The 14,334-nt window shown below is 43.8% G+C and overlaps 2 protein-coding genes across 2 annotated transcripts; one reads left to right on the forward strand and one right to left on the reverse strand.

Moving 5' to 3' along the window:
- Window positions 1-683: 683 nt before the first annotated feature.
- man2b2 (mannosidase, alpha, class 2B, member 2) lies at window positions 684-6,892 on the reverse strand. The gene is made up of 19 exons (XM_073475370.1): window positions 6,699-6,892; window positions 6,409-6,555; window positions 6,210-6,315; window positions 5,952-6,124; window positions 5,706-5,821; window positions 5,385-5,562; window positions 5,059-5,257; window positions 4,779-4,969; window positions 4,442-4,613; window positions 3,683-3,819; window positions 3,085-3,362; window positions 2,613-2,804; window positions 2,295-2,538; window positions 2,096-2,206; window positions 1,819-2,011; window positions 1,519-1,665; window positions 1,291-1,403; window positions 1,046-1,163; window positions 684-958 (listed from the first exon to the last, which is right to left on the reverse strand). Exons 1-19 carry the CDS (start codon window positions 6,864-6,866, stop codon window positions 861-863), a joined length of 3,081 nt encoding a protein of 1,026 aa, XP_073331471.1. The 5' UTR covers window positions 6,867-6,892; the 3' UTR covers window positions 684-860.
- Window positions 6,893-7,010: 118 nt separating this feature from the next.
- Window positions 7,011-8,722, forward strand: smim20 (small integral membrane protein 20). The gene is made up of 3 exons (XM_073475259.1): window positions 7,011-7,173; window positions 7,943-7,999; window positions 8,504-8,722. The coding sequence occupies exons 1-3, from the start codon at window positions 7,065-7,067 to the stop codon at window positions 8,545-8,547; spliced, it is 210 nt and encodes a 69-aa protein (XP_073331360.1). The 5' UTR covers window positions 7,011-7,064; the 3' UTR covers window positions 8,548-8,722.
- The last annotated feature ends 5,612 nt before the right edge of the window (window positions 8,723-14,334 follow it).

Raw genomic sequence — 14,334 nt, forward strand, 5'->3', positions numbered from 1 at the left:
ACTAGAAATCTGTCCCTAAACTTTGACAAACACATTTTCTGATCTTACTAGAAGCTTTTTTGTAACGTAGCCTACTAAAAATGTAATAATTTCTCTTGTTCAGGGATTTGGAGACTGTTTAAAATGCTTGTCAGTCAGCTTAGCATGCCTGTAGCTTAGCTTTTAGGTGCTAGAAATAATAGGGAGCAGCACCAGAGCTGTCGCTAGCTAGTTAGCTCAGCGCAGCTAGCTGTTCAAATTGGGGGCTCGGAGCACTGGGGAAGTGTTGGTGTTTATACTGTTAGCACAGGAGCTCTGGACCGTGGCTGACCAGGGCTATGTGGTTAGCATGCTAAACATGCTTTACAACACAATATATAGATGCTGTATGTCCAAACGGTTACTCCTTCACATTCTGTTGATAAGTTTAGTTAGGTCTTTGCATGTTTCCCACCAAAATTCTTACATATAGCACCTTTAACACCTTTGCTGCAGTGACTTGATCTTAAAATCTGTTCCGACTTGCAGCCGGTGAAGGTTATGACAAAGATGATGTAAAGTTATCCACGGTAGGAGAAACTTTTAAGCAGCTTTCCCTGAAATGAATGAGCCACTCACTCATTCATAACACCGCACAAATCCCCAATATCAGACCAACTTTATTGTGGTGCTGGCTGGTTGGTATGTCTCAATGAAGTCAGACGTTTGACAAAAATAATCAGTTTATTCAGCGAGAGATTCAAAACACCTCATCAACACATTAGTGCCTCTCGACAAAGCAACATAATGATCAGCGACACCAGGAATCAAATGTTTAAAAAGCGTTCTCATATTGCGTCTAAGGATTGTTCATCTTCACAGAAGACAAAAGACGGTTCAGCCTAAACGTTTCTGGAGGCGAAGCGGACAAAGAAGGTCCTGATCTCTTTGGGTGAGATGGTCACGGTGAAATCTCCACAACTCTGACAGCTGCTGTTGTCTAAGATAAAAAGAAATTTAGTTTGTTAGTATTTTATAAAATGTGTAATATCGTTGTCACTCTATTTAAACGCCAAGTCATTCTCACTTGTTTCTAAGTCATCTGCTGTTTTCCACTTCCACCTCTGCAGACTGGTGATGTCCCAGGTTCCTGTGAGAGATCGCTCCTCCAGCACTTTTACTTCCCCTATGCCCTGCAGCACATCCTGTTCACAAGAAATGACAAAATGAGTTATGCATATTCTATTTTTAAGTGAAGAAAATCAAAGGTTTTCGGTTTCCTTATTAAACTGGGACATTAACATGTAAAATAAGTCACAGTTTCATTAACACCTTCAGGTTTATGGTGACTGGTTTGGAAAGCTCGGGGTCTTCTCCCTCCTCGAAGAGATGCATGATCCTCAACAGGACCCGATCGTAGTCTGGCTCTGAGTGCAAATCATTACCTAGATGTACATCATATGGTTACATTTCACTTTCCAGAAGACAAACAAAGGTCTATCAATCTCCTGAAATGACCTTAGAAAGCCCACGATGTGCTCAGTGTGTCTAACAGCTGACCTGAGTGAACGCGGCTGAGGTGAACACTGTGATCAGAGCTGTAGTTCCACCCGGGGATGCCGAGGCTGAGCAGGTGGAGATTCGGTGGGAGAACGACTGAGCGCAGAGGAGAACGTTCTCTGGGTTCCTTCTCCTGCCAGGGCCTCTCTAGAGGTAAAAGAGATTGGAGAGTTTGGTCAGCCAACACAAAATATATAGTAATGAGGTCATCAAGTAGTGCAGGAGTACAAGGTATTACATTATTCGGGCTTAGCCCCGTTCAAAGAGACTTTTTAATGCTTTTTCAAAGCCAGCACTCACGAGGTTGGTCGATGGGCATGATGACAGGTCTGTGCTGCAGCTCTATCGCCTCCCTCTGGTAAAGCCTGGAGGTGGCACTGATGGAGCCCAGCATCATCCACAGGGTGGGCCTCACCACCGAGCTGTCGTTGAGGGTCAGGTTGTAGCCGAGGTTCCAGGCCAAGTTGTTCCAAAGACGCCGATGGAGCATGACCTGGAGTAGGCGAACACGCAGGATGTTAACGTGCGTTTCTGTTCATCAGAGGTTTTTCTTTTTATAGCTTTTTGTTTTTTGTACCTCTAGCTGTCCGTCAGCTTGGCTGGACACACCGTGAGCTCTGTCGCCGACCAGCACCAGTCTGCTGAGGTCGTCCTCAATGTAGGCTGTCCGAACCATGGGGAAGTAGTTCTGAAAAGTGCATATTGTACGTATATTATTCCACGTATTCCAGTGTTGTATCCTAAATGTCAAGAGTCCAGATCACCCGAGGACTTACTCTTGCTAAAGTGTTATTCGTGAACTTCCTGTGTGTCCTCTTCATCATCTGATAGCCGTTATCATCTGTGTACAGGGTCCGGTTGTTCTTCAAGGAGGAGCTGGTTCTGAGGACGACCTCCGTGTTGAGACGGAGCGGACCCAGCGAATACGTCTGCTCCAGCCTGTGACACGGCACTCTGCCCCCGAAGCATTCTGCGACACGGGTGGTGATGGAGAAGGCGTAGTCTTGATCACCTTCCTCTCTAGAAGATGGAACGAATGACTCAAATATTGTTTTTCTTAATAAAAAATAAAGTAAAACTCCAATTTTACCCACCTGAAGAAGAGCTGCCTGATCTCCGTCACAATCTTCCCGGGGATAATCTCCATCTCCACAGCCTTGTAGGCGCGCACAGCTGACCCGTTGGCGCTGAAGATGTAGTTATCAGAGATGGGGCCTGCTTTTACGTCTCCGTTTGCGTGGTACTCCCAGAAATCCTGAGTCATCCTTACTCGCCTTTTCTCTGGACTGCCAAGGATGACAAAGAGGACAAGCAGGAAGTGATGGATGCAACCAGGGCTGCAACTAAGAATGCTTCAATAGCGTATCTATATCTATCTGCTGACAATGTTCTTGTGATTTAGGGGGATCTTTCCTACAATATGTCACTGTTAACACCCTGTTAAAGCATTACAGTGTTATCTTAACAGGGCGGATGAGTGTGATAATGTGCAAACACAAACTCCTCCCTATGTGTGCTTAAGTTTATTCACATCTATGTGGTGCAACAAGAGGCTTGAAGTCTTACAGATAAGTGATGCTGTGCAGTAGATTTGTATCCTGGTCAAACATCAGCTTGTAACATTCGTTCAGAACAGGCAGGAGCCTCCTCCCTGTTTTCAACCAGTCCCGGACGTTGAGTCTCTCGAACAGAACCCCTTTCGCTTCATAAGTCCAGCCACACTTGGACGTCCTGGAGCACCGCTGCTCGGAGAACTTAATCAGGTATTTCCTGTGCTGAAGGCCTCCGAGGTCCACCACGATGAACAGATCATAGGTGGCATTGGACTGTGCCGACCTCTGGATCTGTAACACAGAGGAAGATACTATTACAGCATGTAGATTTCCTACACTAGAAATTATAGTATAAAAATAAAAAAATATACATAACTGCTGCTAACTGTAGCTGGCAATAGCTTACTAGCTCAGTTAGCAGTGCAGCTGGCAGTCCAGACTGTCAGTACATAGGGAAGTGTTTACACCGCTAGCAAAAGAGCTTTGGACCAAGGCCAGCCAGGGCTAGCTGGTTAGCATCCTAACTTCAGTCGATAACTCTTTTTAGTTCATTTCTTAACTAAAATTCTGACATACTGCTCCTTTAAAGATAAACAACAAAAACACACTACCTGTGCAGGCACCGGCTGTCCGTCATCATCGAAGACAGCTGCGGTGGGGAACGTCACAGTGAAGTTGATGACAGTTGTTGTGTTCCATGCTAACGGGTTGTAAACGATGACATGTTGCTCCAGAGCCTGATGAACACCTGGGACAAGGAGATTAAAGGAGCAATATGTAAGAATTTGCCACATGTCGAATTCTAAACAATTAGAGGGCAGCACATCGCTGGAGTAGCTGCTAACTGCTGCTAACTGTAACATCCGTGAGCTAGTACAAGTAGTTAGTGCTGCAGCTAGCGGCCCGGACTGGAAGCTCGGAGCTTGGTTGCTTTCAACTAAAATCTTACATATTGCACCTAATTAATTTAAATAGTAGCCCAAATGTTTAGGAAAACCCCTTGTTGATCTAATCTTCAAGCTAGTGTTAGCATTTAGCTCGAAGCACAAACTGTTCTGAAAGCTAACTTTAGCTCTTTATGCGTTAATAAATGTTTTGACTGATCAGCTTTTCCTTTCAGGGAGTTGTATGAGAAGGGTATGGCACAAGAGCCAGGAGGTGATTAGCCTAGCTTTGCCTAAGCCAAGGTTACAAGCTAACCTGGCCCCTCAGGACCTCTTAAACTCACTAATTAACATGTTTGTTTAACCAATGCAGAAACAGAAATGTAAAAAACAAAAAACAAAACACAATTTGTGATTTTACGTAGCGTCCTGCATCATTGTTAGCATGCTAAAGCAAGCTGCCGTCCTCTTGCAAAATGTTCACACCTTTCCTGTGGTAGCGGGTGCCGAGGATGCTGGGTACGTCGAGGTTGTGGGGCAGCAGGAAGAGTGCAGCCAGAAGCTCCTCCACTCCCATCATGGCCTGCAGGAGATGCTGCAGGTACATGTCTGCCACTTTGGGAGACTCTGTGCCAGTGATGCCATCATGGTGCTGCACCTAAAAAAAAAAACAGCATATAACATATTTTAATATAAATTAAATTGGCTTAAGAGTAATGAATGAAAAACACATTCTTTTCTAATTTTTATCACATATTTGACCAAGAACTTTGATTATTTGCATTTCTTCCTGTTAAAGTGGCCAAATATTTTGACATATTACCTCTGAGACAGCCCAGCGAAGTGCCCTCAGTTTATCCAGGGCCCAGTCTTTAGCTACAGGTCCGTCAGGGAAGCTGATTCTGTAACGGGTGAAGAGAGTCTCCGCTGCATGCAGCTGGGCACTGGCCCGTCGTGCCACTCCTTTCAGAACATTTCTGGAGGCGTAAAACCCCGTCCACGCCTGGTGGGGCTCTAGGAAATTACATCAACAAGAAAATTTGCCTCATTTGTTTCCTTTGCTGTGAAGCAGCCGGTGATTGTTTTAGGATGCAGATTCTCACCGGTGGAATAGGGAAGAAAATCTTCACTTCCACGCTGCTCCCAGACAAGATCTGATTGGTGGACGGCTTGGAAGTATTCACCAAGAGTGGCGTACTGGACCGTCACCCCGAACTCTTTGCTGTTCTGGTTGATGTACTTCATTAGAGGATCCATGTTGTTGAACTGGACAGATGAGTTGTAGAACTGCTTGTCACAGCCCTGAAACACAAAGATGGCGCACTGGATGTCTGTTACATGTTCACCTAGTAGTTCTTTTCAGCCATAAAGCAACACTTTACTTGGCTTTGACATTAAATAAAAGGATCACAAGTCTCTATTTACTCACCCACGGCCACAGCACATGATTCGTCCTAAACCACGCAGCCCTCTGCTTGATGTTCTCCACCATAGTCTTGGCGTAGGAGTGTACCGTCTCCTTGGTGACAGGGACGCTCATGTTGGGGTAAGCTCCGTCTTTAGGGGGATCGGGGAACAAGGCAACTCCATTCCAATAGAAACCAGAGCTGAGACGTAAGAACATGTTTGATTTTAATGAATGATTTTTAAAATTTAATTTGATTTTTACCAGCTTTCTTAATACATTACGAGTCATTTTCAGTAGACGCCGATCCATTGTAGAAGTAGGAGAGTATAAATATGGACCTACCTGTTGGAGAATGGCAGGTATGATGGGGTGCAATAACTAAACTGGTCCATAACGTGAGTGAAGATCTGCTGCTTCTCTTTTAGAGAGGGAGAACCTCTCCACACAAACTGTAGTTTCTGTAAGATAAACAACATGCAGTGACTTCTGGTGCCATTTTAAGGTCGGGTTTTCAGGCTGTCAGCGTGACATGTCCTGACCTCCTTCTTTTACATCTTTTTGTACAATGATTTGATTTTTTCTCCCTACCTTGTTTTTCTGCATGGCGTCTTTGAGGTCGTAGTCGATGCGGGAGATGAGGTGGGCGTTGAACCCGGCCAGGGCGAAGAGGACAGGCGTGGTGGCCGAGGCTCCAAATGGATCCACGTGCCAGGAAAACTGGGGACGCACCCCAAATGTCTCGTAGAGGAAACCGTGTCCCTCTGAAACAGCACAGAGACACACAGACAAGTCCTACTTACTGTTTCTTCCTCTGTCATCTACTGGGAAGGAAATGTGTTGTACTACCTGTCATCTGTAATATCTCATCGTCTAGATCGGTCACAGCCTCGTCGTGCATCACTTGGCCCCCGATGATGAACTCAAGCCGACCTTCTTTTACCAGCTGTCGTACCTGGAGAGCATTTAGCGTATTTAAAGCGTCACGGCAACAGTTTTACACATGTGGATCAGTTTATCAAGCCTGTCTTGCATCACATGTCTATACTTGTCTCTTCTGAGAGTCTGTGGCCACGGTATCCCACCACAGTCGAAAGAACTCCTGCTCCACAGCGATGAACCGGCGGTCTTCAGCCTTTGACAGCTCCTCAGTCACACTGGTGTACACATTGGCTGCATAGGCGTGCATGCTCTCCTGATGGGGAAATACACACTCATTTACATTATGTTACATGAAAAACACACACATTCGTCCACACAAACTGCTAAATAGCATGCAGTACAAGATACGCTTGCCAGGTTTAACACCTAATCCAGAATATGGGGACAGAAACCTACCTGGATAGTGTACACCCAGCCAACATCCATGTGACTGTGAGGGATTACAAATGTCTGAATGGGCTTGTTTGCTGCTGTCACTCCATAAGAGCGACAGCAGCACAAAAAAAGCACAGAAACGGCTAAAAAAGTCATCTTTTGAGCCTGAGATAGAAGAGAAGCGCTCATAACTTCTCACATCTCCACCCAGACTTCCTTGTTATTGTTGTGCTGCAGCACGTGACTCTGACGACGCCAGTCACTACGGAAGCCGAGAAGAAACAAACTCGCTCGACGCCGCGTTTGTTGACCCTTACACCGGAAGTGCTTATTGTAAACACTGTGTGCATTTGGAGGTGAGAGTGTTGGATCCCATGAGACCGAAAAATGTCCAAAAATGCGAGAATAGCGTTAATATTTGGAGGTTTTGTGACGGCTGTTGCCGCTGCGTTGTACCCCATATTTGTCTACCCGCTCACACATAGAAACGAGTACAGTAAGTGTCAGCTTTCATAACAATTCAGTTACAATATTAGTTTACAGCGGCTGCCTTAATGTCGTTTAATATTTTGCTCTGTTGCCTTAAGCATTGTGCTAATTATTTCCAGTCATATTCAATCTAAATGTTGCTGTATTTGTCTAAACATAAGCTAAAGTTAAGCTAGTAGTCGTTTTAGCTAGCTAGCTGTTAGCTGGCTAATAGTTTTTTGAGCATTACAACTATTTTACATCTATTTGAAGTCTTTTCACGATAATTTAACTGAGTGAACTTGTGGCTTTATGTTCACAAAAACATTGAACAAAAGCCCTTCATAATGTAATGTATGTGTGTGTTTTTATTATGCTCATATATGCCTGAATGTAGCAGATATTTACCTGTTTGACGTGAGCTAACTAGCTAAAAGTGGTTCAATTGTGCACCTAGACTTGCAAGAAAGCAGTAGGAGTTGCTAACTGAACACCCAGAGCTTTTTCTTTTCCACATTTCCCCAAACTATAAACATGTAATCAATGCAGCTAAGACCGACTAATGTCAGGAAAATCCATTTAAATAGTTGTGGTTTGACTGTATATGTTGTGCAGCCGCTCTGCTCACTGTAAAGTCTGGAGCCAGTTGTGGCCAGCACACATGGAAGGTTGAAGTCAGGACACATGATGTTAGTTGATTGTGCAAAGCAATCCTCCAAGAACAGATGAGCTGCAATGTGACATTGATTTTGATTACTTTTTTCTGAATATATACTGCACTCTGCTCTCTTTGCTAGGAGAAGTCCAAAAGATGAACCGGACAGGAATCAAGCAGGCGGATATTCAACCCGTGGGTAAGAGCACACTCCTAGTAGATTTATGTACAGTGTTTCAGTCCACACAGCAGGTATATTATGCCTTGTGAAGGCTGGGTAGATTGAATAATTTCTATGACATTTTTGCAATTAGGCAAAATTTGTTGAACTTTCTTAACTGGGATATTAATGTCATTTTCAAAGACTTCTCACATATGTTGTTTGTTGTACTCACCAGATGTATGTGGTTTACAGTATCAGGGCAATATTGAGAGTCATTCTCTCTACATCCCAACCAAAACATCGGTCAGCAGATATTATTGGCCGATATTGGCTCATCACAGATGTATCTTATCAGCATATATGCTGTACGCTGTGCGCCAATATTTCCAGAGATTATAATGCTTGGAGCTCTAATTCCCTCCAAATCTAAAAAAATAATGTGCTGTATAATGAGCCACACTTAGTGACAGAAGCCACTCTATAAAGTGTAATTCACTGCCTTAATAGTGATTCAGCATACATCATTTTTTTTGTCTATAGGTGTGAAGGTATGGTCCGATCCGTTCAAGCCTTCAGGCAAATGATGACCAGTGACGGCCAACCCTTCACCAATTCCCGACACTGATGCTGTTCAAGACTTTAAACAGAGAATGCCTTTGTATGAGTGCTTGGTGTGTGTGTGAGTGAATGCTTTCCAGAATGTGTGTTTTTTTGGTTGTTAAATGGTATAAATAAAATTTAAAGCTCTTATAACTTAAACCTGATTCTGTAAGTGATTTGTTGGTAACATTCAACAGTCTCATCTTTATTTACTTTCACTGACACTGCTTATGTTTTAGTTCCAGTTTTATAAAATAATAATAACCCTGATACAAAGTGTGATGGACTTTCTACCACAGTCCATATTTCAGATGATCTGCTCTTTGTCCTCTTTTGTCCACAAGGGGGCGCCGCATACCTGTCTGTTGACACAAAAGGCACTGGCCTGCAATGTTTTGTTTGTGAGATATTTTGGAAAAACTTCTGTATTTCCAAAAGCCTTGCTCTGGTATGTGGCCTGTAGGAAATTATAATAAAATACAGTGGTTTGTTTAGCCATCCTATTCATAAGAATCTCTTTTGACATTTTATTTTGATTTAGTCGGTATGGCAGTTATAAAAACGGTTCAGCAGATGAGGGACAATGTCCAGTAATGTGTGGTATCATCTTCCAAAATGGAAATAGTGGAGACAGAGTTATTCCAGGACACATCACTCCGTATTATCATTTCCCTGTCAGAGACACTGGGTTGAATTGTTGTTCGGCTGTTTAAATGGCATGTGACTGGAGCTGTGTTTTGCCCATCGGCTGAAAGGACGGGGCAGAGCTCCGTGGCCGTCTTGTTCAAAATCCTCCTCGATGTGATCCAGACTCCCTTTACGAGGCCGTGGGTGCCGTAAAAGCAGGGGGTTCCAAAACTACAGTTTTTTCCCTGTACTTTTGTGGTTTCCTGACATTGACCAGCATCCCCTTTCAGAGTTTGGTCCATCAAAGTCCTCTTGGAGGAAAGATAGATTAAGAAAGAACTAAAGCATGTGTTTATGGTCCTTCAGAGATGGTGCATTTTTAAAGCTGCCCTTAAATCTTTCACAGTCCTCCATGTAGCCTGTACTTTCGGACTTTTAGGACCGTCCGCGAGGCCTGCTGCCAGCAAAACCGACTGCTCGGGCCAGCAGCGGCCACTCTCCTTCTCAACCCCCCAATCAACAAGCCCCATTGTTTATGAGAGGTTGTTATTGTTGGGCTGCATTCAGAAACAAGAGAAAACTCAAGAGCCCGGCTGCGCAGAGGCATCCAAAGTAAAGAGAGCAAGGGGTGAGGGGGTGGTTGAGGAAAAACGAAAAGCAGAAATTCCTCTCATTCCCCGCTGGTGTTTTCCAGATTCCTCAAGCGACAGCTTCTCGGCCGTGCGAGTGAAGTAAGCAACCAGAGGGGAAATTGAAGAGAACGGCGAGAGGAAGAGAACCACATTCTTGAGGGGACGCGTCACCTACACACAGAATAGAAAGACACTCAATCTCTGTTACTTTGCCTGGCAGAGTATGTAACAGGTTGTGCAGCACGGCCTTCGGCTTTTTAGTCGTGCCTCGCCATGAATCACCGTGTTTGGATCACTGTGACACTGACAATTCACTTCAAACACAAACTCTTCCTCAAGTCCGCCTTTTCAAAAGTCTGCACCGGGCTTTTGTACTTCTGCGTTGTCAAGTCCTCTTGTCCCATTCAGCTGATTATATAGATACACACCCATAACTATAAAACATTCAACAGGGTCACAGCCTAACATGAACTCAACATTGTCACCCCGGCAGCACTTTTACTATCCCGCCATTAACCCATCACACAAATCTCTCCCAGCTATTGAGGCTGTTTCGGGAGAGCGGTGGCACATCGTTGATCTGAGCTATTTGTTTGTAAGGCGTGTGTGTGTCGGAGAGTAGCAGATAATTGGCCAAGGTTTCTAACTAATTGCCATGGGAACAAGGGTTGACAGACAGGTCACGGGGTTGGAGAAACAGCAGAGAGTGTCGGGAAGGGGTGGGATGTGAAATACGAGCAGAGCAAACGCCTCTCATGCTCGTACTATGTCAAGTGCGGTAAACAGAAACAGAAAATAACAAGTGAACAAAGGCAAGCACTTTGGAGGGCTCTTGATGACACTGTAATTGAAGACAGAGACCTGGCACTCGTTTCTGTTTGAAGAAGTGTTACACTTTAGGAGAATTTCTTGTTCTTTTTTATGCTTATTTGCGCTTGTATAATAAATAAGGTACATGCTTAACGGGTGATATTCCCACTTTAATCCTTCTAATGAAGTTTTATTTTTTAGTTTATGGACAGATCGACCTCTTCAAGGTGGCCGAGTGTATGGCACGGATTACTCAAAGCAATGAAAGTCAACATAAACTTAAAATACAGTTCATAGAGAGGTCATCCGTATCTAAAAGAGGACTCCAACATCAGTGTGTTCATATTATAAGAACCAGCAAACCATACAAAATAAAATACATACAGATGTTGGCAATCAGATCATGCAATACGTCTGCACAAGAAAACAGATGTGCAAAGGAAGAGCAAAGGTTTAATTTAAATAAATATATGCTTGAAACATTACAACAAGACAAACAAATCAGAGATGTCGTCTTTTTTTTTAACACAGTTCTTCTTCCAGGTGCCTACGTTACCCACACTGCAACTCGACTCGATTCTCTGGTCTGCGCCTTAGATCTATACAGAACTAGGGGATGCAAATTCATAATAAAAAGCCTCATCAGTGACCGTGTTTGCAGTTTGAGGTGTCCTGTCAGCAGGTTTACAGACTTTTCTTTTATAATTGCAGTCTATGGGGGAAATGCTTTCCCGGCCTCAGAGGAATTTTTCGCTGCAATACCACGTGTGGCCACTGGGCAAAATTGTCGTATCCAGGTCTATGTTTACACTCACAGTCTGTACAGATGTAGCCTGAAGCCGCTAGCATCAGGCTAGATCAGGAGCCGCTACAGGGGCCTGTTGAGCTAACTTCTTGCTAATAGCACACCTGCAGATTCTTCTTCTTTCTAACGTCCCATCTTGTCGTCTTCAGCCCTAACTGACGCCGACTCAGGTGACATCACTTGAGGCAATTGATCAGATTTTGCACAGCTCCCCCTAGAGCCACAAAATCCTTTCTTCAACTTTTTTAACATATGCAGTTGTACTCCTCATTGTCCCCAACAGACTCTGACCCAATTTCTTTGGAATACATATGTAGCTTAACAGGATATGTATAACGCCAGTGTCCATATTCTGTATATTTACAGTAGATTACGTGCATAACACTGAGGCAATGGCTTCGTTTCACCAAAGATGTTTCCAGCAATGAAAAAACAAAGAATATCACAGATTATGACTAAAAAGCAAATCTGCGGACAAGCACGCTGTTGCAAACACACACACAGGGTTTTATCCCACAAAACAAGCAAGAGTCTACATTTCACATCTCAAATACACTGCTTAGCCTTGTAAAACAATGTACCGGAGTGCTGTCCACATTCTTGGGTCAGCAGGCGCACGGCTGTGGAAACAGATAGTATAATTCTGAAGCAATGTCTAGGAAAAAAGGCACCGGCCAGGCTCGCAGCAGGCAGGCGAGGCAAACTGCCCCAGTGACGGTGTGGTCTGGAGCGAACTAGAGTTACATTTTGCATGAGTGCGTGTGAGTGTGTGCGCATGTGTCATTCAGGAAAGAAAACGAAGAAGTTCAGCTGAGAAGAATCCAGTATCCCCAGGAGACTAAACTGTGGTTGTGGAACTTACTGGAACTCCAAACATCGTGTGTGTGCTTTTGTATTATGTTCATATTTGCCCAAAGCAAGACCACAAATAGATAATTATGGTTTGTTTTAGGTTGCATCTCTGTTGCCCAGTCGTGAAGGCATTGCAGTTCATAGCTGCGGTGTGTCAGTTCTAATGGTAAAGGGCAAGATGATGCAATGACGGTTTGTCGGTTCCCTCCTTCTTGTTTGTTGGTGTTTTTTTAGACTCTTACCGGAACTTTTAGTTGCAAACAGTCTGTATAGCTGTTTGGCCACCCAGAGATGCACGTGTGAAAACATGTTGTGAGGCTTTTCCCCTCTTAAGTCTGTTTTTAGCTGAGCTCATTATAAACACTCATCTAGTAATTAAGAGTTAGCATTCTTAACATTGTAATTTTCACAATATTTAGATTGTAATTAGCAGAATTCTTGTTTTTTGAGCTTCCTTGCTGCTCTAAGTTAGCATGGTAACGTGTTTTTAGCCGTGCTTGAAACACTGCAAGGCACGGCTCTAAAGGGTGGCAGTGTTGGTCGGCCCATCCCTTCGGTCCAGACTGAAATATCTCAAAAACCGTAGAATGGATTGCCCACAAAATTTACAAGGGCCAGGACTGCCCCCTAAAAGTAAATGATTTGGGTGACATTCATGCTCCCCAGAGGATGAATCCTATTGCCATTGTTGAGACTTTCCCCTGAACATTTCCAGCGGCACAACGTTTTCACGTTATTCAGAATATCTCAACATCGACCAGGTATGTGGCACAAAATCCTCTACAGACAGTCATGGTCCCCAGATGATGTATCCTAATGACTTTGGTGATCCCTCTGCCTTTTCTCTTGTGCAACCATGATCTTACAATTATTGGTTGGATTGCCCACAAAGTTTACTAGAGCTATGGCTGTCCTTTAGTTGGTGTTTCAAGTGGCATTCATGCTCCCTGGAGGATGAATCCTATTGAACTTGGTGAGACCTTTCCACTAATATTATCAATAGTTCAAAGTTTACCCATATCATTCAAAATATCTCAATATCTACCAGGTATGTGGCTCAATATCCTCTACAGGCAGTCATGGTTCCCAGATGATGAATCCCAGTGATTGTGGTGATCCCCTGGCCTTTTTCTCTCACACAACCATAAGTGTTTTTTGTGGTTTTTAGTGACGTATCTCAACAATTATTGGATGGATTGCCCAAAGAATTTACAACGGCTATGGCTACCCCCTAAGTTGGTGATTCAAGTGACATTCATGCTCCCCACAGGATGAACCCTACTGACTTTTGTGAGACTTTTCCCACTAACACTACCAGCAGGTCAAAGTCTTCACACATTACGTCTGTTGCGCTTATGACCTGAACAAAACAATCACCCAATGATGGCAAAAAGGATTTCCAGCCTGTTTTTCTTCCTGTAGGAAAAGATACAATTATCTAAGTGAACAATTATGAAAAAGATCCTATAGAAACATACAAAACATGTTAAAGGAACACCAAGTGGTCTCTGTGTGCTCACGGCTAAACTCAGTGGTGCCTTGCGTCTTCACGGCTCCTCAGGCAGCCAGTGAATGTGATTAAACAACACCTCTGAATGAGGTGAGTAGGAAATTCTCAATGTGCCTCGAAGAGTGCCAAAAAGCCTGTCGCTTGGCTCACATCCACATATGGATCTGTAGAGGAAATGTTTAAGCAATTAGTTGGGGCTTAAGGTTGGAAAAAAGCTATTATTTCCTCCATGTCTTTTTTATTTCAATGGGGAGGAAAATCTTTGTTATGGACAAACCTCATCATGCAGACCATCTTTTCCCCTTTTTAACGTGTTGTCCCATGTTCCACTGATTCTATGGAACCAAAACCACAATTACATTTAGCTCAGAGCTGTTTGATTAACCTACAAAACCACACACACGCATGCACACACGCTGCCTGAAGTATTATCATCACCCGTTTAAACACATGCCATTACAGCACCGCTGTCTGAGCTTGTGCGAGCCCCGGCCGTCAATCACGTTATATAGCAGGTTTCCGTTTTACAGTCCCA

This window comes from Pagrus major, chromosome 10, assembly GCF_040436345.1.
Source record: "Pagrus major chromosome 10, Pma_NU_1.0".
NCBI lineage: Eukaryota > Metazoa > Chordata > Actinopteri > Spariformes > Sparidae > Pagrus > Pagrus major.